Source organism: Equus quagga, chromosome 3, assembly GCF_021613505.1.
Source record: "Equus quagga isolate Etosha38 chromosome 3, UCLA_HA_Equagga_1.0, whole genome shotgun sequence".
NCBI lineage: Eukaryota > Metazoa > Chordata > Mammalia > Perissodactyla > Equidae > Equus > Equus quagga.
In genome coordinates this window covers 131,016,602-131,042,592 of record NC_060269.1, presented here as the reverse complement: position 1 = coordinate 131,042,592, position 25,991 = coordinate 131,016,602, and the positions used below count along the sequence as shown (strand labels likewise).

General features: G+C 35.7%; 1 protein-coding gene across 5 annotated transcripts in view; it reads left to right on the top strand.

Moving 5' to 3' along the window:
- Window positions 1-25,991, top strand: part of PCDH7 (protocadherin 7) — a 393,242-nt gene that overhangs the window by 53,364 nt on the left and 313,887 nt on the right. The window contains exon 2 of one of the 5 annotated variants that reach the window (XM_046656043.1): window positions 5,845-5,904. The exons of the other annotated variants lie outside the window; for them this stretch is intronic. Within the exon in view, the coding sequence (XP_046511999.1) occupies window positions 5,845-5,904 (60 nt within the window). The remainder of the gene's footprint in view (window positions 1-5,844; window positions 5,905-25,991) is intronic. 5 annotated transcript variants of the gene reach the window in all.

The following is a 25,991-nucleotide window of genomic DNA, read 5'->3' as shown; positions in this document are numbered from 1 at the left end:
CAGTGAGTTTATCCATCACCTAGAAACCCTTTTCACTGCTTTCTACTCCCCTCTGTGTGTGTTCAGGGCTCCCCAAGTAGCTCTCAATTTTTCAGGCCCAGTATCGCAATGTCAGTGGCATTTAAGAAGAGCTGAGTTTGCTATTCACTTCATCTTCTCATTAACATCTAGTCCCTGTTTCTCTCAGGCAGCTTATTGCTGTGGCACATGAATGCTAGCCAGTGCTGCTATGTTTCCAAAGATGTCCCATACTACAGTCCGACAAGGAGAATGACGATGGTTTAAGTTTGCGTTACATTTTTCTTATGAGCTTTAAGAATGGAAATGCATTCATGCTCAACTTTGGCCAAATGTGATTGGAACTGTAGAGTTGGGATCCATTGTAATGTTTTTGCTTGTATGGTGCAGAGCAGTCTCTTTAGATTGATCTTTATCCCCCCGGATGTAGAAAGAGTGTTTCTTTAAAATATTTACTTAAAAGAAAAACAAGGAAAAATCAAATTATGAATTAAGACATACAATATTTAACATTAAGAATAGGCTCTTCTACAGTAGGAATCCTCAAATACTTAATTACATTAGCTTTAACAAATAGTTGCTTTAATAGCATAGGCTGGCTTTTGACAGTTAACTTGTTTTGTCTGTGTATTTCTAATTTAGGATGTTCAGGACAGTTTTGTTGATTTTTAAAAAAAATTATTACGTTGGTTTCCTTTATATGTAGACTTGTGCTAAATAGAGAAAACAGCTCATGATGGAATTGTGTGGACTTTATGCTATATGCATTCCAGATAAATGTGGAATTAAGGAAATCCCTAGTTTAGGCAAGGAAATCTCACTGCCTCTTGACTTCACCCCATGCCTTCTTCACAAGTGTGCCTCTTCTCGGAATGCAGTTTTCTCTCTTTTCCATAGATTTCAAGCTTACTCGTCTTTTAAGAGCCAGCTTAGGTTCAGTGAGTCAATGCGCCCTCTTCCTACTACCCTCTCTGCAGTCTCTTCTGGCTCTTTGGAGCTTTCATAGTCTTACCTACTTGGCTCGTATCTTTTCCTCCCCAAGATTAGTAATCTGTTTATATGTATATATTTGTATATCTTTTCAAAAGATAAATAAAAGTTTCCCCGGAACCAGGACGGTGCCTTATGTTGCTTTGTATTTCCTTCCGTTTCTCCTACAATGCCTCTCCCATGATTGGACTCTATAACCTTTGGCGTTCTTTCTAGCTCTGAGATCCCATGATTCTAACAGTCAGTCAATAAATATTGATTGCCTGGCCATCCAGCCTAAAGCATTCTTTTTGTTAAAGCACAAATCATTCATATTCTGAAGTCAGGACAAAGCACCCGTGATAAGGAATTGAAATGCTATTATCTCTCCTCTTTCCTTCCATGGCTAGTTCAGTGGTTGACTCATAATCTAAAAGCCTACTTTTCTTAAGAGGTTAGTTCAAACAGTGCTAATGAATGGCCTTTGTGTGTGTCTGTTTCCAGTCTCACACATGTCAAATGGGTGTAGACTTATCTTTCTTTGACTGGATAGAATTTGCCTTATTTGTTCTTTTTTTTTTCCTTTTGACAATGTAGACAACTTTCAGGTATATTGAAGTTGCTTCTTGTGTATTCATGAATTTAAGTAATTATGATAGAATTCTGAGTATGATAAATACCTAGGCTTCTAGAACCGAGCTTTTTTTTTTGTCTTGTTTATAATAGTTTAGGAAACTTGCATAAGTTTACTATCTATTCCTTAAACTGTGGCAAAAATGGAGACGCTTGCAGTTGTAACTTAGCCATTTATTTTTAAAAGATTCAAAATCAGATTTAAAAAAATAATTATGAGAAAGTAGAATGTAGAGGAAAAAATGTTTGATTAGGAGCCTAAAATCTAGGTTTGGGGCCCTGAATCTATCACTTATTTGTATGAATTTATGTAAGAAGATTAAGTTCTCTGAGCTTCAATTCCTTCATATGTAAAATGATCAAAATTATAATTTCTACTTCACAAGGACTTTGTGAAGTTAAATTAGATAGTGAAGTGCAATCCTGTAATAAACTTCTATACAGGTGTCACAGTAACTAATAATTATTATAATTTATGGGTTTTGGTACATGATTTATATAAATCAAAAGAAAGTAAAAGACCAAAATACTGCAGGAATTGTCCTCCTCATAGTCCTCCACTCACCAAATCCCATGTTTACCTTATGTCCCATTTTCCGTTTCAAATGATTTTCTAGTATTAAAAAAAAAAACCAGGTAAATTTTCCTTGTTGATAGGTGCCTCTGCCGTGGTACAACTCATAGATCATTCATTTATGCTCCAAAATGTGAATATCAACTTGCTGTCCCTAGATTGCAGAAACTACCATCAATTTGGTTTCCTGTGTCATAGAATAGACTCTGCTTTGTGTATAATACCTATTACTTCTCCCTAGATTTGAACATCAGTCAAGGGACACATAACGAATATTCATAGAATGCTTTTGCATATTGCCAATTATATGCAAACATGCCAATTATATGCAAACACATTCAACAAATAATTACATAGGTGTGTGATTTAGATTTGCAGCTTACCTAATAAAACTAAGTAGAAAAATAGACACATATTCCTTTTGAAATATACGTATTTCCTTGTTTATGGTTTTGAAGTTTTTTCAGAGTCATTAAGAGCATGTCTACTCCTGTGTGTAAGTGTTCAGTATGTTCTTGCACCCAATTCTGAATCCTATTCCTATTCTCTGCATAACTCAGTTTTAGTCTCTTAGCACTCATCACCAATTGTTAGCCAAGGAAGTCTGGAAAAGAAGAACATAGCTTTTATAAGTTAACTTTTTATTGATAATTTCTGTTAATTAAATTCCCAGCTTATTTCGGTCTCTTTGGTTAGGAAATGGAAACTGAGTGAGATTCAGATATGGCCTAGTAGAAAATGCTACAAGAATGACTTGGTTTCATCTCATTGTGTGCGTGCAGGCATCTGTGTGTGTATGTGTGTGACTTGTTGCCTGGGTGATAGAACAAATAGAGGAGAAAGGTTGAAAGGCGAAGACAAAGGCTGTGTCTATACAACTTCAGCTGAATTGGACCTGACTGAAAGATTGGTTCGGTCTGATTTACTAGAGCCTATCTCCTGCGTGGCAGTGGTCTGAAAATTGCTTCCAGGGCCATTTTAATTAGCTGATTCAAATCAAAGCAAACACATCCTGGTAGCATCCTTTTCTGCCCTGCCCCTCCCCAATGACAGTTTTCAGAATGATGATTCCTGAGTAGTTCTCCGTGAACTCAATAAGTGATTTTTGAGGAATGCTCTTTTGTTTTTAAACATTAATCTTTAATGGTGAGGAAAGAATCCATTTTTCTTGACTTTAGCGACAGTTGAATATTAGTGTACAGAGGCATTTGTTCAGTGCATCAAAGCTTAAAATCACAAAAACGTGAAACCTGCATTTACGTGGTTAATTTATGAATTGAAGAATTAGTTATACTCCCCAATAAGATTTTAATAAGAGAATTTCATTATGCTGCATGGCAATCCAGTGACTATATTACTTAAATGCATTCTGTTTCTTGGGTGTACTTTTAAATTAAAAGTATCTCAGGTCATGAAAATTAAAAAATGAAACATTTTGACACCTCTGATTTCCTGTTTTTAAAATTGTTTTACTGCTTTATTCATTTATTAAAAATCTTTCAGAAAATTTTACATGGTATCTTTCCTTTAAGGAAAGAAGAAAATGACTATTATATAGGAAAGATTAAAAAGAGAAGGTTAGTGAAATTATAGATGGACAGACTAAATTTAAGAATGAATTAGAGAGAAAAAATGGGAAAAATAATATGCTGGTATAATAAAGAGCATTTACTGCAGTTCACAAAAGATCTATGGCATAATCTATCATATGACAAATAATAGAAAGTTAAACATAACCATATGATTTCAAAATATTAAAATTAAAGTAATAGTATGATGTGACAAGTAATATGATTTCCTTAATTAACTATTCCAAGACATGCATTCATTCGTTAAACCAGTTTTCATTGAGAGTCAACTATCTGCCAAACCTGAGAAGGAAGCAATAAACAGAGTGAACCTGATGTTTGCCATCATCGAGGGCATTATAGCTTTGTATGGATGTGAGAAGTAAATGAATAACTTCACAAAAATAGTTACATATTTGATAAGTACTATGGCAACATAATACATATGGCAACATATATGCCATAACATACATGCATATGTAAGTAAGAGTGCATAACAGGAGGATCTAATGTAGTGTTGGCGTACCTATGGCTACATTGTTGTAGCTGGTTTGGGGAAAAAAAATAATATCTGAAGCTTTCAAACATTTAGCTGTCACCAGTGGGTAAGCAGTTTTGAAATGAAGTGGTTTTGTGTAAAATAAGAGAAATGTGTGCTGATATGTTTTGTGTAAAGTAAGATAAACTACGTTCATCTTAAACTTAGAATTTAAATCGTGAAGATTCACGTATTCTAGATGCCTTGGTAAATGTGTGTGCTGCTCATGTAATTACCCAGAACAGCCTAAGTTATGTTAACTTTTAGAACTGTTAAGAAAGAAATAAATATTTTCTTTATTTCTAGGAAAGGATAAAAATTAGTTTAAAATTAGGACATTTTAAAGCTGCTTAAATTTATACAGCTAATATTGTTAATCTGCAGTCATACCAATTTTTAAACATTTTCTGCTCTTGAATATAAACAATTCTAAAATTAGATATTACGTTTTTTTTTTTTTTGCACCATTTACTTCCAGAAATGAAGTGCTGAATTAGTCAGTGAAAGAAACTATTTACTTCCTTTCTAACTTTGATTCTCATGTGCTAATGCATTGTTACATTGGAAATTAGGTGGAATATTTCTCTTTTCTGATTCTAATTCTTAAAGGTAAGTACTTTTGGTAGTAAGCTGTAGCACTTTTATTCTTCTATTTATGGAAGTGATTTGTTATCTTTTGGGCAATGTTTGAACTTATTAAAGATTTTACTAACATCAGTTGCACCATCAAACTGGAAAACAATACTCAGTGTACCTCCTGGCATTGGGAATAGAAATCAGCTTATTGGTCAGGCTCAAGTTCAGAGAAATAAGTATCTACCACTATTTAAAACTGACCTTAGAACCAAAACATTTTGAAAGAGTTTTGCCATCACTTTTATTTGTGAAAACTTTTATAGATAGAAAGTTGAAAACATTGCCCTTTTACAGTCATGACTTTGAAGGAGAGAGTAATTCATCCTTGATCAGAGATCAACAGGCCATTTGTTGATAGCATGTAAATTGCTCAGATTTCTATTAAGTGACAGTGACTATATAATTGCATTTGGAGACTAGAGAGCTACTTCGAAAGGTGTGAACATTCAGATCAAGCTCATATCCATAAGATTTCAGGGCCATGTAAGTTGTAAAAGCAGTGACAACAAAATTACCATTTCATTATTATTTGTATTTGTAGTGTAAAGAAAACCAGCAACCCTCCCCTCCACCTTACCCATCTCCTGGTGAAATTTCATAGCCTTTAAAAGCTTGAAGCCTGAAACACAATTAATTCAACGTTTCTTTTACCATGCAAATATCTCTTCTCAGAGATAGCATCCATGAGATTAGTCAGCAGTATTGATCTAGATGCCCTGGGGTTGTTAATTGTAGCGAGAACTGTTATGTCTGTGTGACTTCTGGAAGAGGTTATGTCCATTGCAAATACATCTTAAAGAAGGAAAGGATACTATCAGCCAAGGTGTGCATCCAAGCTTTGGAACTAGGCTAGCAAAACCCTACTCACATCCCTGTAAAGCAGACATATATTTTTGTATTTTTTATAGGTGGATACAGTGCAGACCACGAACCCCCCTGGCCACATTGCGGAATCATGTAAAATGAATGTATGTGCTCGTAAGTGAAATACACGTAATGTTCCAACTCAGTGTTGGATCCTAATAGACCTGGATTTATCTTGTGTAAAAGAAATCGATTCCCAAGGGGCAGGATCACTAGCTGATTAAAATGAAGCTCTGATTTTGAAGAAAACAAAAATGGCTTTAACATAAAATCTCTGCAAAAAGGAATCAAACTAGACTTCACAAACAACTGAAAAAAATCAAGCTCTCAATGTGGAATAAAGGAGGGATGTGAGAGAGGTTTTGCAATCTTATCAATTACTGTGGAGAATCAGAATCAAATATCGTCATACTCAGGAGTATGAAAAGAAGAACAGGAAATCCCTTTCCTTCGATTTGCACTTGAATGGACTCAGGCAAAGAGTGGAGACGTGTATCCTGTTACTGTTTATAGTTAATAACGTGGAGATTAGGATAGATGTGATTTCATTTGCCTTGCTTGAACTAATTGGATGCATTATGTAGAAATCACCTGAGCCTGTGCTAGATCAACAAAGAAAATGGAAATGTATACCTCAGGACTGAATTCCGAGAAAATTAGACTGTTCAATGCTATTTAATAAGGCGCTAAGAAGAAATACTACTGCCAATCAGGGAAAGTAAGAGACTAGTGGACATGAGAGAAAATGAAATTTAGGTCATTCTGATACTTGTTGAAACATAGTTTATTATTATGATGTAAAAACAGAAGATCACAATACATCTCACAGACATTTTACACAATTTCCAGTTGAATTTAGGGTGAACCATGTAAGTGTTCAAGGAATGTATGGTCATTATATCAGTAGGAAACTGGCCTTTTAAATTTGTGGTCCTATGCATTTATGTATGCAGAGGAGGGCTTTTTTATTTTATTAGAGATGAATTGCATGCAGGAAGTACCTCTTTGCATTATAGCTACTTTCTCAATTGAAGATACTATATAAAGTCTGATTTTTGTACCGGCGTGAATGTATGTATTTGCATTTGTGTGTATGTGTATGTAAGTGGAAGGATGTAAAATTTAATGATTGACATTTGCACTTTGGTTTGTTACCCAGAATGTAAAGAGGTAGAGTAAATTGTCCTAAGCCATTTCATGTGTCATGATCATTATTAAAGATTATTATCCACAAAGGAAGAATTTCTAAAATGGAATGACTACTGCAAAGGCTCTCCAATTAAATATAATATGTAATGCAATTGAGCCATTTAAATTAAGATGGTACCAATGTCTGAAAATAATGAGAGTAGGCTCCTGTGAAATCAGTTTGAAGACAGTTGGGAAGTCACATTATACTACTTCCAGCTACTCCACTCAGTGACAGAGGGTGAGAACCATGGATAATCTCATAGAAGAGACTTGGGAAATATTTGTGTTCTAACTATAACTTTTCAACCTACCAACAAGTTCCATTTGGCTTTTTTTCTACTTTTCTTCAACCTAAATTATATAACAAGTAATCATATTAATATAGATAAAAGAGTGAATATTTAAGACAAATTGACATATTTTTTGTAGTCACCGTGTGCCATAATAATTTTGAAACTATTGTTGTCTGGTATTTGTATTCACTTCTCTTTATCTTGCTGATTAACTTTATAGTTGAAATTTTTATCTCTTCTTTCTATGTGACAATCAACTGAAGTTGGTACCTTATCTATACGATTACAGGGATTTTGTCTTTACTTATGGTATTATAATAAATTATAAGTCTACAAACTATATAATTCTATTGTTTTGAATATTTTTTGTGACCAAAATAATAAAAAAATAACTACTTTATAAAATGCCTGTATTTTCTATTTTAATAGTCTTTTAAAATATAATGGGACATAAAACATGTTCATGTTGCTCGTTTTTAAAATACATTCCACATCTTTCCAATTTGAGAGTGAAGAGCTTAGCCACTTAAGATAAAGAGAAAAGGTTTAACAGAGATAGTTGCGAGAGTGTGTGGAGAAAAGCACCCTGAACCGAGTCAGGAGTCTTGATGTGAAATTTTGCTCTGCCACTAACAGCGTGACCTGAGATACATTTTTGAGGTCTCAGGTGCTCAGGTTTCTCATCTGTAAACAGTGAGTTTGGAATGCACTATCAATTTTAAGATCATTTAAATTCTTAACTTTCCATAAGTTAACCTAGTTCTGAGGTTTTGATAACTTAGAACTATTACAATGTTATTCTGATCATATTAATAATCAATACTGACATCAGTATTAAGCAAATCACATGCTGTTTTCCACTCAGCTTGACCCAAACCTCAACATAGGCCTTAAGTCCAAGGGAAAATCTGAATGTACAGTTGTTGCTGTTCCATCCTTCGTTTGACTTAATGGAAATATGTATGGAGATATAAATCATCATGTCTGAGATCAACAGGTCCCTCTAAGTTAACCGAACCAAGCAGCACCCAAGTACAGAATCACTCAATTTGTAACAGAGGAAAACTTTTCGTTCTGCACTGAGCTGAATGCATCCCTGGCAGAATATTCAAGTGCTAGAACCAGTTTTGTTTGCTCTTTACCCTCCAAGCATTGATCAGCACGTGAAGGCCTCGGTGACTTCAAAGGCCTTTCTGACTTGGATCAGCCTGGCTGGGTTGAGAGGAGGAGGACACACTACCCCTGATGTCGGTCGCTGTAGCTTCTTTCATCTGTAGGTCATTCTCTGCTTCGGAGAAGCAACAGGCAGAGGAGTCTTGCAACTGTTGTCATTTTCACGATTAATGTTTAGCAGCAAAGTGCCTCACACAGACAAACAGTACTTGTATTTTAGTCTCCTGCTACTACTCCAACTGGGAAAGGGCAGAGAAACAGTAGGGAGCAAAATGAAAGCATATATATTATGTTGATTTTTTTTTCATTGCAGCATACTGACTTGCAAAATAGTGTCACTTTCAAAATCACAAAGGTGGCATGCATAATCTTCAGGCATCATTATTTAGAGAATTGGTCAGGTTGAAGTTTTTCTTTTCATTTAGGCGAACTTCTGGCCATTTATGGAACTCATTTAGATAATAAAATTTAATTTTGTCAATTTATTCTTTATTGTACAAGATTAGAAATGTAGATGGGAGAATTGCTGACTTGCGCTTACCAAGCCTCTCCCATGCCCCCTCCCGCTATCTCCAAATAAAACTTCTACCCTTGCCTCTTACTTCTATTTTTTTTTTTTTTTAAAAGAAGACTAGACTTGTTCAAGGAAAATGGCTATATAGAGCAGTGGAGCAACTGTAAATGAGAGTTACCGATTCAAAAGTTATGTTCAGAATCCATCATCAAATTGGATTCATATGAGTAAAAATAAAATTTCAATACTATTGAGGATTAAAATACTTGCTTGTGATTTTAGTTCTTGTTTTTTTGAGTGCTGTTATTCCACTACCCTGGTTTGGTAAATATAATTTAGTTGAACCGAGTCTAATAATTTTTTGATAACTTTTTAAACTTAAGTTACTGAGAATCGACTCTGTGCAGATAATATATTGATGGCTGTATTTATTATTTATCTCAACTTCATGAGGCAGATACTATTATTGTCATGATACCCATTTTACAGATGGGAAAAATGAGGCCCAGAGGGTTTTAGTAAATGTGCAAAGCTACAGAGCTAGCAGTAGATAGAGCTGGGCGTTGAGTCCTGCCATTTTGGTTACAGAGGTGGCACTCAACAGGTGGGCCGTAGAGTTTTCATGCCAAACACTATTATAGACGGGGGCACAAGTGAGGTTCTGGAACTATTTGGGAGTGTAGAGATGACTTTTGTGGTTCTTTAAGTCATTTGTCTGTTAACCTGAGCGAAGCAGATTCAGCATGCAGGACTTCGATGTGAAAGGTAGTCAGAAGTATTGGATAAAGGTGGAATCTGTGATAGAAAGTCTGCTTTAAATACTGTAGACAGAGAAGAAGAGAAATACTCGAAGTTACTTGCTTTGCAGGCTTAAAATATATTACTATAAATATGTACTATTTGCATCAAAAATGTTTTTGAAAATGATGACTTTGCTGCTGGAATCTGGGTGGACTGAGGAAAATGACAACTGCATTCTGTGAACAGGGGGAGATCGCATCTAATGGGAATTCCAATCGTGCAGGCTAATTATTACAATGCCACATGCTAAATGGCAGACTATCATAGTGATTAAGAGTACACTGTCTGGAATCCAAGCTGCCTGGGTTTGAAAGGTGTCTCATACGCTTACAAATGGAGCGACCATTGGACAAATTACATCTCTTTGCCTCCATTTCTTCATATATAATATGAAATTAATAATGTCTACCTCATAAATTAATTGTGACTATTAAATGAGATTTATCCAGGCAGTGTGTGTATGATGTAACAAGAGCTCAATAAACGCTGGCAGTTATTAAGGTTCTTATTATTGTTTTTATAATTGACATATGAATAGAGTGTAGTGGTTGCTGACTGAGATGTTTATGGACCAAAATAAACTCAATATCACTGTCAAAAGTGAAATAAAAGATACCTCACAGAAAAGGTAATACTCAGCCCTCAATATTCTCCATATACTACAGCTTGAAACTCAGCAAAATTGTGCAGGTACAGGTTCTCCAGGAAAATTCATCAGTTTCTGGTCTGCTACAATTCAAATCTTGGAGCTCTGTGAGCTGTAATTTTTTCGGGCTTAGACAAGTGAAAGGAAACTGTGAAAGCTGAAATCCAACCTTTGTCACAATTCAATGATGAAAGTTTCGAAAAGGTCAAAGAACAATTTTTGAAGATCACTTTATCCACAATCATAGGAGAATACAGCTTTCTCTGATATTAGTTGCTTAAAAATTGCGAAACTTAAGAATGATAAATTACTTATAAGATTATCATAAAAACTAAGAACAATGCTGACTATGATAACCAATCCACAAATAAGTAGTTGTTATTCTTTGCAAATATTTAATAAGTATCTATGATATGATGATGAGGGCTTTATTTTCAAAGACCATTAAGCAGAAAATGTGCTGCATTTATTAGATGATAAGATTTGAAAGTGTGAAATATAAACAAAATATATACTTGCTGAATCGAACTGGATAATATTTAATATATGGAAAGTCAGTCACTATCATTTAAATATAATAGTTGGTTAACTAAAACTATTGGAGAGAATAAAACAAATAACCATTGAAAATAGTGTTTTGTCTATTTGGAACTACTTTTCAGATGAAATATATTGAATAATAATTGGGACTGTGGAAAATGTAGGCCTCAGAAAGGACTCTGTGTTCGTGGGAACACAGAGTGTTGCTTGTGAAGACATGAGACAATTATACTTTAAATTTGTATCACAATTTAGTGGCTGAACATTTGAAAAGAAACAAAGCCAACTACAGATCTTTATTAGTTCATACATTTCAATAATTTTTACATTTTTTATGAAAGAGCCAGGTACTCTCTATTTTTCTGGATGTTGATACCACCATAATAACCTATCTTATGCCGCTTTTTGTGAATTTCTAGTAAGGAGTTAAAGTTAATGTAATTAAAAATGAATATCTTTGTAGATGATCCCCTTAGATGTTAGGGGAAAAACGAACATTTCCTAGTTCTGAAATCAGGTACAGCTCAGCCTGTTTTCTAATCGCTGCTGCCCAATTGTGTCAGTGGAAATTCCATCTCAGTAGCAGCCGGGGGGGACCTGGGTCTGTAATCTTTCTGCTTCTCTCTGTGTCTAGCTGTTAAAAGGCGGGTCAGCGAGGATTTTTTCTCCCCTATGTGTCAGGTTCATGAAAGAAGCAGACATTTGGTATATGCATTCCAGGAAGATCAGAAGCTGGCTGCCTCCTGATAATACATTTCCAGTGGATATAGTGTATTCTAACTTTCTGCTGGTTGACTTTTTTAAATCCCTGCATATTTATTAAATAAAAATCTGCCATTTTTTTTGAACCCCAAATTGAAGCTTACTTGTTAAAGTCATGTAATTGAAAAAATATGAGTTAAGGAAAAAACTGATAATATTAAGGAAGCAATTAATTTTCTACGTGAGCATTTTTAATAAAAATCCTATGGTGGCTAGTCACATAAATGCTTCTCTATTTAGATGGCAAAGTTTGTGAAAATGTTTATGAGGATGACTTCCAATTTGTCCTTCCTTACAAGAGGTTGTGTTCAAATGAATACCAAGAATCTGTAAACACAGGATCTTTTTATCTTTCAATAAACCATTTTTTAATACTAGGAAGAAATGCAATACATACCTTGCACCAGGGCTCCTTAGTAATCATGAGCTCTCCTCATTTGAGATTAACATTTGGATTAAAGAGCATGATTAGAGGATTCTAAATTAGTGGTTACCAAGTTGAAATGACACAAAAGTTAAAACAAAGTAATACAGCAATCTATTTCATGCAATATATTTCTTATACCAGTTAATTAGCAGTTTAATTAGCGTGATGTTTCATGTTGTGACCTAAGCCATTGTACTCCCAAGGGATCTAATGGAGACAATGAAAAAATAAAAGGAAAGCTTCAGAATTGCTGATGGTTATGTCACATGCCACCAGAATTAAAAATAATTCTTCATTTTAAAATAAAAGAACGTATGCTTTTTCTCTGACTCCAGAACAGATTTTTTTTTAAAAAGGCAGTTTTATGGTATGAAATACTTTCACGAATTAAAAACACATCAGATACATGCAACAGTGTTAAATGAATTATATTTTAAATTCCAAGTGGGCACAAATAAATGTCTAAAGGATTCACTTAGATAAAAAAGAAGTACCTCTCATGATTTTGAGAGAAAACATAAAAGATATGTATTAGGGTGGTCATAGTTTTGAATATATCATGTGATTCAGAGGATTCTACTAAGGGCCATTGAAATTACTTACAAAGAACTGCATTTGGAAAGCCACAGTGGAGCTCTGCCTTCGGACAGGCCTGAGGAACAAAAAATACGCATCTTAGAAATAATTTATCAAGTGCGTGACATGAAAGCCGTCCCTCATCCCTTTTGCTCTCCCAGTGAGACATATTCAGATTGCGTGTGTTTGTCTTTATTACATGAAATGGAAGTTTCTGCCGAGCCAAAGACAGTCATCTGCCAACAGATTGGTTCTGCCTTTTCCCAACAGCGTAAAGAATGGCCACAGTAGTTAGGAATATTGGGCTATAAAACACACCAAACCTTCTGGAGGTGTTTTTCCCTTCATTTTGCGCTGCTGACAATTCAGAACACGCAAGGAAATAAAATATTTTAAGGCTCAGACTAATATCCCTAGATTTTGTCAAGCTTTCTTTCCCAGTTGCTGAAGTCTGTTGCCTTCCTGTTTCTGGCTGTATAATTAGGCTATTCGTTTCCTTTGAGTTTGCATTCTACAGTAGGTCCAGAGGGCTCTTTTTTCCCTTTCAAAAATGGTTCTGTAGCCTCTTTTGGTAGTTAATGTATGGATGCCATTTGGAACATGACTTTAGTTATTATGTTGCTCACAGATATTTTATTGTACACAGAACTGAGTATTTTATGGAAATTTAAAGTCACTGTTATGTAAAACCTTATAAAGAAAGTCTTTTACGTCCCCCCCCCCCCTTTTTATGTTGTCTAGCACATCAATTCAAATTGCTCTCTTTTCATTTAGTAAAAATTTTTGGCAAATGGAACAGAAAATATGTAAAAATTATGAATTTTTAATTGGTAGTGTATAATCAATTGGAAGTTCTATTTTCCAGGAAGGACAAATTTGAATTTGTGATAAAGAAATAATTCAGTAAACATTTGTGCCAGGACAGACACAAAGATGGGTGATCCCTGTGCTTTGTTTCTAGTTTGGTGGTTTTATATCTTAAGACAATCAGAAAGTTGCAATTGAACTTTTCGTCTGATAGTTACCAGACAATGATCTGATCTGAGAGTGATCTTTCAGTTTAAATATGTTTACTAAGCATTTGAATTACTATGTTTGTCCTTTCTTGGATTTCCTATGAAAATATATGATTTAATGGTACACATAATTCATAAATGAACAGGTGCAGTGTTTAGAACACTGATTATGGACCAGCCTTTGAGACTTTGGGCAAGTTACCTAACCTGCCATGTATTTAAATGAAGACAATAACAATCTCATAGCATTATTAAGAAATGTGGATGTATTAACGTGCTCTATAAGTTATGTGTCATATAATGCTAATATAAGAAGATATGTACCAATTATAGCAACTGCCTGGCATAAAGTGAGCAATTGTAAATAACAGCTATCATTAAAGAAACACTCAGAAATGTGAAACGGGTCACATAGCTATTCACTAGTGGAACTAAGGTTCCAGAGACAGTCTGAATGCAATATAGAACAGTGCCTGCCACACAGTGAGTGTCTCTAAGTGCTATCTGCTGTTAAAAACAGACAAATATGTTCTCCAAATACGTTCTCCAAAGGTCTTACACTGGTCACGTCTGGGATTCAAACTGCAGATATGTTTGACCTTAAACTCTGATTTCCTTAAACCTTTACAGGACTCTAAACTTGATTTTAGAACTATTTATTGGTTTAGACTTCACAAACTTTATAAATAAGCTTGCTGTTGAAGCGTGTCTTTGAAAAGGTAATTTTAAAAATTATTTAGAAAATGCAAACATGCTTGTAAAACAGTGATGTTTATAAATGAGAAGATAATAAAAATGACCAATTATCAGTGCCTATTTGGAGCTGTTTTTCATGAGTGTCTCTTTGAATTTAGAAACTATTCATTAAAGCAAACTGAGAACAGCAAACAGAGAAATACGTAGCCGGTCTATTTTCTAGTAGTCTTCAGCAGGTTAATTAGGTAAGCTCATAGTCTCACCTCCACTTTCATTTTCTTTGAATATGTGGAATTATATTAATCAAAGGTGTCAGGTTCTCGTGACTGTGGGAAGCACCTTTTATACAGTGACATTGTCTTTTTGGCTATTCCTACATCATTTGTGTGGCCATTCAGTTTTGTTTACCTGTGAGGAATGTTTTATTTCAATTTTCTTGAAATATTCTGCTGCAATTTTTCTGATTACTTTGCTTTAAAAGCTATGTTACAGCTGGATGTTTATATTGACTGCTTTTCACATAGATAGTTGTAAGGCCTAGCACTGTCTTCTGGTAGTCACCATTACTTACTATTTAATTGACTTTGAAATTAATACACCCTGATGACTATTATTGGAAGTTATTCCACTTTCCGTGCCATGTAGCAATATTGGATCATAAAAATATATGTTAATAAAAGAGCTTTCTCTCTCTATGCACTACTGGTAACTGATAAAAACTATGAAATAAAATAGATCATGGTTAGACATGGAGAGCGTAGTTGGACTACCATTAAAGCTTGTGTACAAATTATACGTAGTGGATTCAGTTATGACATTGAGGGCTAGAGTAGTGCATACATTGCTGCCCCAAAATCTTGCAAGGACAGAACAACTTGCTTCTTAAGCCATGCTCAGGAACATCTAGTGCCTCTTCATTCCTAATAAATACATTTCAAATGCCTTAATTTAGAATGATATTCCTCTGACTCTACTCTCCCTCTCCCATCTTTGCTTTCCATTCTTCCTTTCGTGAACCCTATGCTCCAGCTAAGCCTGGTAACTTTCAAGTGACTTTATCGGCTTCACACTTTCCTGCCAGTTTATCTTAACCCATACGGTCATCTCCTCCAGCAATCCTGTCTTTCTAATTTTACATGAATGAATTCTACTTTCCCTGATTCTTCTATTAAGCTTTTCCTGATTATCAAGTCGTTAGTGCTAATTTTAAGTTACTCTCTTCTGCATGATTTTTGTGGAACCTGGAGATTCCTACATTTGATGATGAAATTTTGGGGGCATGTAAGTGTGTATGTGTATTATTTCTTACTACACCATAATCTCTTCACTGGGAAGGTCCAAGTCTGATGCATATCTACTCTCCTCCCAGTTCTTAGCAAAGCGTCTTGTTTATAGTAGATTAGATCACTAAACAATGATTGGATTCATTTGATGCCATAAGTGGGAATTTTATGCTTCTAGGACATTCAACAAAATGCATAAATATTAGTCATTCAATAAATATTTCTTGATTTCCTACAGCAGATTAGGTGCTGGGGATATTGCATTCCTATGACACATTAAATTCTGGGTAACACAATTGAGGTGATATGCACATATTTACGTATACCTTTATAAAGCACGTGAGCTCTGTAGAGCTTGCATTCTTCTGTGTCACTCAGGATCTACTCTATTGCAGGAATTCTATTGTTACCAAAATAAATATGTGGTACCCAGATGTGATAACTACATGGTGTTAAGAATAAGGGGTCTGGTGGAGGACAAATGGATACCAAGGCAGTATGGTATAAAAGGAGGCTGGAAAACAGAACAAAATGTGTAAGGTATTAGATTTCATGTTAAAGAGATTCGGCTTGATCCTGGGAGAAATAGGAGTTAAACTCCTTTAAAGACAAAGGAATGGAAGCCCAGATTTACTAGGGGGATAACGTTCATAGCAGTGAAGGAAGCACCAGAGAGGCAAAATACAAACACCTCTAAAGGGATTTGGGTTTAACTGAGACATCTTTTCTCTTAGACTTCGAATCCTATGGCCACACATTAGGTGGGATAAGAAGTAGAGACAACCACACTTGGTCATTTCTTGCCACCAATTCAGTGTTCTGCACTAGAGACATATTTCCTTAGTAGAGGAATTAATATATTTAATAACAAAAGAAATATGTTTTAATGCATGGATTCTAAAATCCATAGATGTGGAACCATTCTTTGAACAAAGAGTTCAGTTAAACAGTTTGTGTGTCATATGGTGAATCTGTATGATGCTTGGGAATAGATACAAAGCATGATTTAAAAATAAAATTCCTTACCTCTAATACTGACAGTCGAAAGAGACTTTCTTTGATGGTAAGTTATGATCTCAAATGAAGTCATGCCTAAGAGGCTACCTTGAGGCTGAAGACTAAAGAATCACCACTCATCAAATCCATGGCATCCCATTTCCACCTCTATCATTGTCTGACCTAACTTCTCAAGCTATAAGCTGAATTGTATTTCACACTCTATCTAGAAGTATTTTTATTTGATTTTTATGTTGCAGCATATTACTAAATTATTTTCAATGATTTCTGTTTGCTTTTTGTGCTTCATGGTTTTTTAACAAAAGGATTTATGCCGTAATAGTATGGATATGATTTTCATTGCCCTGTAGTTTATGAGACTCACTGTTTCTTTTGAAAAAAATAAAACAATTCATAGGATTTCATTTGTAGTAAGACAGTTCTGGCAGTTCTGTGAAAGGGAAATTTTAAGGATCATCAATATTGAAGGCACAGTCTGTGGTGTAACTCTTTTTTTGTTCTTCTCTTTTTTCAACTTTAATTCCAATTAAAAGATATTCCACCGGGCTAGATGCTTTCTGCCTGGATCTTTTCTGTCTGATCTTTCACTTGCAACCAAGGAAATGCAGCTTCAATCTGTTAGAGCTGAAAGGGCCCATAGCATGCCAGGGGCTATCTAGTGTTTCAAAAATTTAGAACCCCTGGTCTATGAATGATGATTAATGTGTGGTACTTATATTGTTAAATTTTCCAAGAAAGATGTCCTGCAAAGTTATTCTGTGCTGCTGAAGCTGTTCTTAATATTCCATATCATGCAGAGGTTGCACATATCGTGGCTATGCAGAGTATTTAACTCACAGTTCTGTAGGGAAGTATGGACGTTCACAATACACAGTTTTCACAGTGCTTTTTTGATCCTTTATCATAAAATTTATGCAAAATCCTGTGTAAATCATATCCTGTATATTTTATCATATAATTTTTTTAAATGATTATATTTTTGTTTGAAATTTTTATTGTTTTTTGATAGGTTTTTGGTGGGTACCATCATGCTTTTAAGGTTGCTGTTACCTATGGTGTGAAAATTCAAATTTTGTTATTTTGATTGAAAGAGTTACATGTTTTCTTTTAAAAATTCACTTAGAAATAAAAATTTTCTTACTAGTATTATTATGAAAAGGTGTAACCTCTGATATATCATGTTGTGGGAATATCTTAGCATGGGATATAATTCAGGAGTTTCTCAATGCTTGATTCGCCACTCTGAATATAATTTCTATTGATAGTGTAACTAAAGTATATCAGAAATACCAATGTCAGTGTTGAGTCTTGTACTAACTGGCTGAAGCATTAATCAATGGAGTATAAAGTATAAAAATGCTGTATTATTTTGGATGCGCACACATATATTTTGAAATATATCTTTTTATTCACATGTATATGTTTCATATATATTCATGCATGTTTTTCAAAATGTATTTTTTCATTCTGAAGATCACCAGATAGCTACAATTACTCAACAATAATTATTGAATACCTGCTTTTACCCAGACGTTGTGATGGAGGCCGGGAATATAAATATGGGAAAGTTACTATCTCTGCTTTCAAAGAATTTGTTACCAAGAGAATCAGATGTGCTGTAAGTGCTACAGGATGACAGAGATAGAGAGGGAATGTAAAGATGTTTGGAAAAGGTTTGATGATACAAGAAGCTTTTGAGTTGAACTTTGTGATAAATTAAGTTCCCTCAAACTAAGGAGGGAAGAAAGAGGCATTTCAACTGCACAAGAAATCATAAGAAAAGCCATGAAAGCTTCAAAGTTCATCATTTATTTGGTAAAAGGCACATAATCCAGTGTAGAGTTTAGGTACATTGGGATGAATGACCAGATATGAACTGGAAAGAGGAGATGGCAGTGTGAGATGTGTCTTGAATTTCCTCCCTAGGAGCCTGGATTTATCCTGTAAACATTTGGAAGTCATTGAAAGTTTTCAAGGAAGAATGTAACAAAATACTCATTTTAGAAAGATGATTCTGTTGGTAGAGTGGAGGGCAGTTCATAGCAAAAGTACTGGAGAAAGGGATACTTTCTAGTATCTAGATAAATTCTGATCATGTGATTCTGATGCCCTTGAAGACAGATCAAGAGGCATAGAGACGGAAGGCTGTAAAATATTTGGTAGATGATGAGAGGTTGGGGAAGAGAGGAGAGAGAAAATAGGAATGGAATGGAAAAGAAATTTATTTCACAGTTTAGTTTTGAACATTTTAGTAAGAAAGTGGAACTTGAAATATAAGAGATTAGGATTGGGAAAGGAAAGAATTGAACAGTCCATCTATATTTAGTGATAGGTGACTCCATGCAAATATATGAGATCTCCAGCGAATACAGAGACAGTAAAAACAGGAGAAGGGAGGATAACATAAAAGAAAGCCAAAGAAGTAAATACAAAGTCAGGAAAAAATTGTATGACAAAAAACAAAGAAGGAAACTGTTTTGGCAAGGATGCAGTAGACATGCTAATAAGAACAATATCAAAAGCAGTAATAACAGCCAAAATCGATTTAACCCTTAGTGGGCGCTAGACTTTGCATTAGGAATATTACACAGATTAGCTCATTTAATCCTAGTAATAAACTTTGTTTTCAAGCAATAGAAACCAAGCTTATAATTTAATATTTTAGACCAAAGATAGCGTTAGGAGCCATGAGGTAGAGCTTACAGGTACTAGTGGAGATAAAGGACCATGCTCAGAAAAGAGAAAGATCTCTTCCAGAGGGTAAAAGTAAATCAGAGGTTAGTAGGAATTGGTAAACTGTCTTTTTCAAACACTAGGGCTAGAATGACTTAAATCCAATTATGTCAATTTATTTCATCACTATGCTCACTAGCCAGACAGGGAATGTTGAAATGTCCTTCTTAGTCCAGTCTTCCCAGACTAAATCAGTGAGTGAAAAGTAATTTGCTCAAAGAAAACAAGTGTTCACGCACTCCGCTGCGGCGGCCCAGGGTTTAGCTGGTTCGGATCCTGGGCGCAGACATGGCACCGCTCATCAGGCCACTTTGAGGCGGCGTCCCACATGCCACAACTAGAAGGACTTGCAACTAAGATATACAGCTATGTACCCAGGGGATTTGGGGAATTAAGCAGGAAAGATTGGCTCAGGTGCCAATCTTTAAAAAAAAAGAAAACAGGTGTGACCCACGCATGCCCAATGCAAATGTGAGGGAGCCAAATCTTAGGGAAGTTAAATAACTTGCCCAAATTTCAACAGTTAGTAAGTGAATGACTTTGTATTAAAGCCAAACTCCCAGCATTCAGATCAAGAAAATTGAAGATTGAGGAAAGACTCTTTGATGTGGCATTTCTAGTAGTTTCATCAGCATGGTGGCCAGGTAAGAAGGTTACATCAGGTTTTATGGAGCCTGTTTTAAGTAAGCAGAGCAGTTGAATGTAAAGTACTTTGCCAAGAATTTTTGCAGGAAAGAAAAGGAAACAGCAATTTGATGGTGGAAGAGATGAGGAAAGATCTTTTTTACAAAATAGGGAAATTCAGGTAAGTTTGTAGGTTAAAAGAAAGTTAGAGGTTGAACATAAAAGAGAAAGCATTTTGATGAAACAGGGTTTTGGCAGAGGCAGGAAGGAGTGGAATCAAAGGGTCAGATAGACAAAGGAATAAGCATTCTTCTTCTGAGATGCAAAATCAAGTACAAATGAATGAAGACACAGATAAATTTGGAGACGTGGAGGAAGGAAGCAGAGGGGCTCATGCCGGATAGCCTCAATGTTCTCAGCAGTAGGAGGTGAGATCATGTGTTGAGGTTGAGGGGAGTCAGACTGAGAGTGGGGATCTGAGGAGGGTGTGGTGGGAACAGCTGCTGTGTGGAATGGGAAGACCAGCCAAGTAAGGATGAGTAATAGGGCTGCTAAACAGCTCTGAGAGTTCAGCTGACATCGGAAATCATAAATTTGTAGCAGAGTCAATCAGCGTAGTTATTCAATTTTCTCACTAACTCTTGGCAGCCCAGGAGGAGGAGGAGAGCAAACAGATGGTGGGATTGATTTGGTAATGGGATTGGCAAGGCAGCTGTGAGAGAAGGTCAAAGAATGGAAGAATCAATTGCACCCATGAAAGTGTGTTGAAAATGGTTATCATGGGGATCCAAATTAGGGAGAGATGGCAGTCAAGCCTGGGAGGATTAGAGACTGCTGGAAAACGGAAGGGCAAATAGGTGGAGGTTGTCAGCCTTTGAAACCTACAAAGAGTTTTTGTGGGTATGAGCAAGTGGGTTAGGGGATTAGAGAGGAAAATTTCACAGTTCTGGATATTACTGTAGAGAACTTTTTGTTTAGAAACAGTCCATTTTGTATCTATGGGTGTGGATTGCCAAAGCTGAGTGGAAGTGATTGTCACTGGAATAGTGAGACAAAAGAATGTTGAAGCTAAATAGATGAATGAGTCATCCACATCATCTAGAACAGCGATAACAAGCCAGCTGCCAAATTATTCAAGTGAATTGATGAAGTACTTGGGGATGACAAGATTTAGAAGAGAGTTAGATAGTTTGATTACTTGGGCTTTGTAGATACGGGACTTACTGAACTAAGATAATAGAGTGATGTCCCAGAATTGGAAGGAGAAGTCCAAGAGAATGCTTCTCTTCCTCTTTGCTCTGAGATAGGAAGATGGTTACTGTTTTTAGCAGTGTTCTAGAATGTAGTGAAATCTATGTGAATAAAACTTAGAACTCATTGCAAACAATTCCCATGCAGGGAACCTTATTTGTATTTAGCCTACGATATGTTCTAGTGGGTAAATTTCTTCCTCTCAACTAGTTCATGCTAATTTACATTTAAACGTGTGGTAACGTAACTTATTTAAAACATAAAATACCTAAATAGCCACAAAAAAACATGTCTGACTTAGCTACCACTTCCATTATAGCCCCATGTTTCTGATCTCCTTCACCAAAACTTGTCAAAGTGTTGTCCATATGGTCATATTCCACTTACATCTTAAAGTCTTTTTAATCCGCTCCCATGGGGCTTTTCTGCTTTCCACTCCAATGGCAAGTCTCTCCTCAAATTTACCAGAATTCAGTTTTGCTGAATCCAATGGTCAGTTCTGTCTGTCTGAATCTTGGCATTTAAGGATTGTTCGCTCTCTCTTCCTGTAAGCACTTCATATCGCTGTATTCACTTGGTATTTCTCCTCCATTGCTGACTACATATTCTTAATCTCCTATGCTGCTTCTGCTAGATGTCTAAATCTTGTAGAGCCTCAGGATTTTGTTTTTATGTACCACCATCCCAGCCTTCCCTCCTGGGCTCCATACTCAGTCCAACTACCTACTTAGCTTTCCCATGATAAAGGCAGTGGTACACAGTGGTCATGTGGCAGGTTCTGGTACCAGATTCTCTGTGGCTCTGTTAGCTGGCTGACTAGGGCAAGTTTCTCTCTACTTCAGTTTTCTTATCACTAAAATGAGGATCACAATAGGAACTATTTCATGGGGTTCTTAGGAGGATTAAATAAGTTAAAAAAAGTAAGTAAAAAAATAAGTGTTTAGAAATATATTTGTTGCAGAGTAAGTGCTGAGTAAATGCTAGTTATTAGTGTTATGAGAAACAAAACAGAGCAAAAGCAGAACCATTGATTTTTTCCTCAAATATTCCAATTTGCTCTCTTCATAAACTTTTATCATATGAGTGAATAATACTGATATCCACCCACTTTGCTCAGGGTAAAAACCCAGAGATCATCTTTTGCTCTTTTCCCTTGTACCCAATTGATCAGTAATTTTTATTACCTTTACCTCAAAAATCGATACCAAATCTGGCCACTTTTCACCACCTCCTCTTCAAAACCATAGTCCAAGCTGCCAACATCTGCTCTGTCTGATTTTACTGTACTCTCTACAAGACATTCTCCATGGAGAGATCTTCCTAAAGTGTAAATGCAAACATATCCATCCACTCTTTAAAATCCTCCTGTGGCTTTCCATTACAATGAGAATAAAATCCAGTCTTCCAGAGTGGTCTACAAGCATGGCCTGATTAGGTACCAGCCTGCCTCTGGGACCTGAACTCTTCCACTCACAGTGTTCTTCACTGAGCCGAAGCTACTCTGACCCTTTTCTCTGTCACCCAAACATGCCATAAGATTTTCCTTTTAAAGCCTTTGAACGTGTTGCTTTTGCTGTTTGGAACCCTCCTTCTCCCCTCTGATCTGCATACGCCTACCTCCTCTTCATCATTTCAGTCTCACTTCAAATGTCAAGTCATTATAGAGCCTTCCTTGACCGCCATCCATCACGGTACTCTAATTTGTAGTTTTTGTAGCACTCATTAGGACCTGCGATCTCAATCTCTACCCCGACCTTAGTTTTTCCAAACTGATCACACCTAAACCTGGAAAAATAAAAGGGTCTATTGTAGAGTTCCATTATTTACCTGATTATTTACATTTTGGCCATCAGATTTCTTAAATTTTATTTTTGTGTATGCTTGGTCATATAAGTAAAGTGATTATTAGGTGCTACATTGGTGTCTGCTAATGCAGTAGGCTTTTGCAGTGTGTAAGCATTTCCAGCTCTCCTCTTTACATTTGTAAAACTTGACATAAATAAAGTAGTGCTTGTTTTGGATCTCGATTTCTCTTGGAGAGCTACAATTTTTGGAAAATTGAGTTATTATTCTTTTGATATATATACAAGATATATACATATACATATCTGCTAAAATGACCTGAAGATTGTATTTAAGCTGAGAATTGCTTCACTTGAATCATGAATTATTTTATTAATAAGGCTAATATATCAGAAGATCCTAATTGTTTTATCAGTTGTTCCCCAAAGTATAAACAATGAAATGCAAACAAAACCAAGACATTATCTTCCTCACCCTCACTTTCCTTTTGAGCAAAGCACTGCAAAACACACTTCTCATTATTCTGAAGTAAGGATATATCTTTACTTGAGAATCCTTGTGTTATGATCATAAATATCACTTAGGGTCAAGACGTTGACCATGTTCATGGATTACTGTTTTAAGGTAAATATGTGAGCATATCAGGTCTAAATGAACCATTATCAGGGGCTTTCCATATAAAGATAGAATAGATTCTTATTCATCAAATGTAATGTTATGTTTGCAGCCCCAACTAACTATAATCACCTAAGATTTGAATGTAAAATTATGTTTTCTATATGTAATCTGAAACCAAAAATATTATATATCTGGATTCTGATTGCTTTTCAAAAGATATGATGGCGCAAAGTGTTGTGAATTAATATTTTATTTCTAGGCCTAACCCAGCACATATTGTCACAGTCATCATCCATTTCTAAAAAAGGAAATATCCCTTACTGGCATACTGACAAAATTCCAGTTGATAGTGAGGGGTATGAGAGAGGCTTTCTGATATTAAATATTTTATAAATCCCAAAATGAGAGGCTTAATTAGAGCCTAAATTCTTGGAGACTCTCAAGCAAGAGAGGTCTCAACCCAAGTTCCCTTTTTCCTGAAGGAACAAAAACATGTGCAGTCACAGTGGGTTCTCTGGGGAGCCTGCAGTGACATGGGTGGCTTCTTTTCTTAGCTGGTGTAGGAGGGAGACGTGGGCACACAGGCACGTCTCTGTGTTGGTGTCTGCAGAAGATGAGTGAGATCCAAACACGTACGAAGGCTGTAGGATGGAGACAAGAGATTGCAGTACCAACTAAATAAACAAACATATTGAAAAGGGCTTAAATGCAGTTATCAATCATTGAATTTAGAGAGTATAATAGATAAATTTTAAATATCACAGAAAAGTCACTATATAATATTGCATTTTCTAGTCTAAAATAATCAGTAATTTTTGTTATGAATTTATTAAGATGTTTCAAGTACAACTGTTTTCTGCTTCTTTGTTGGCAGGTAAAGCCAGAAAACTTTTTCAAGACATTCTGCTGAAATCCCCTTCTCTTTCTCTCTTATTTTTTTTTCGCCTTCAGGATAACTTAGGCACAATTCCTGAAAGAACACCATTTGGCCAGTTTCCATCTGGCATCCTTCCCCTCTTATTTTCACTGGAAACTGTGCAGTCTAGATTTTAATGCTATTTCTGAATAAATTCAGCTTTCAGTTCAACACCCACCCTCCCCTTTGTCTTTCATATAGGCAGTTACCTCTTTTTGTAGGAAAAATAAATATAACTCTGGGCTCTAACTGACTAGAATCAGATAAAGACGAATTGTAGAAATATGGGCTCACTAATTTCTAGTAATCTTTTGTAGGCTTTAGAGTACAAATGTGTCATGTGAAAAGTCCCGCCTGTGTGGAAGAATTGAGTATTTCACACACAGATAATTAGAAAATTGTCAAGACATATGTTGTTTTTTACAAATGTTTTTGTATTTATTGTTTTGAAGATGGCACCAAAAATTATCATGGTGCTGAATTATGAAAAACCTCTTGACTTAGAGGTCTTCATCAGTGACTAATTGCTACTATTTGTAACCCACTTTAAAAGCAAATAAAGCGCCCATCTGGTATAATTCTATTAATGGTTTCTGTATTAAAATGGCTATTGGTCCTCAAAAAGAAAATATGCAATTATGAAATATCCATATTTGTGTCACTGTTGAAAAGCCTACAAATGTATCTGGAAAAATAGAGTTTATCATTCCTTTTCTCATTCTCTGTTAAGCCTATAACCTTTTAAAAAATCCAATTGGATTAATGATGTAACTGCATATACTCAACAAAATGGAAAATTAAAGCAATTATCTAAGTAAATCGAGGCAAAAAAGAAACATTCATAATTAATCATTTGGATAACAGCCTCCCGCTGCCCCCACTCTCTGTGTTGCCCACTGTAGAACTTAAAGGTCTTGGATTCCCAGGTCTCTCCTGCAAAGAGGGAAAGGGAAATGCTGGTCCTGATCTTGACGTTTTGAAACTCCGTGATCTTGAGCAAACCTCTGCATCTCTCTGAGACTCCATTTCTTTTTTTTTCTTTGAGGAAGATTAGCCCTGAGCTAACATCTGCCACCAATCCTCCTCTTTTTGCTGAGGAAGATTGTCTCTGTACTAACATCTGTGCGCATCTTCCTCTAAGGCCACCTCAGCATGGCTTGATAAGCAGGGTGTAGGTCCATGCCTGGGATATGAACTGGCCAAATCCTAGGCTGTTGAAGTGGAGCGTGGGACCTTAACCGCTATGTGTTTCTGTGGTGGTCAACTGTGAGAAATTTCTCTGTTAGTCTTTAATACTGTTATGAAGAATTA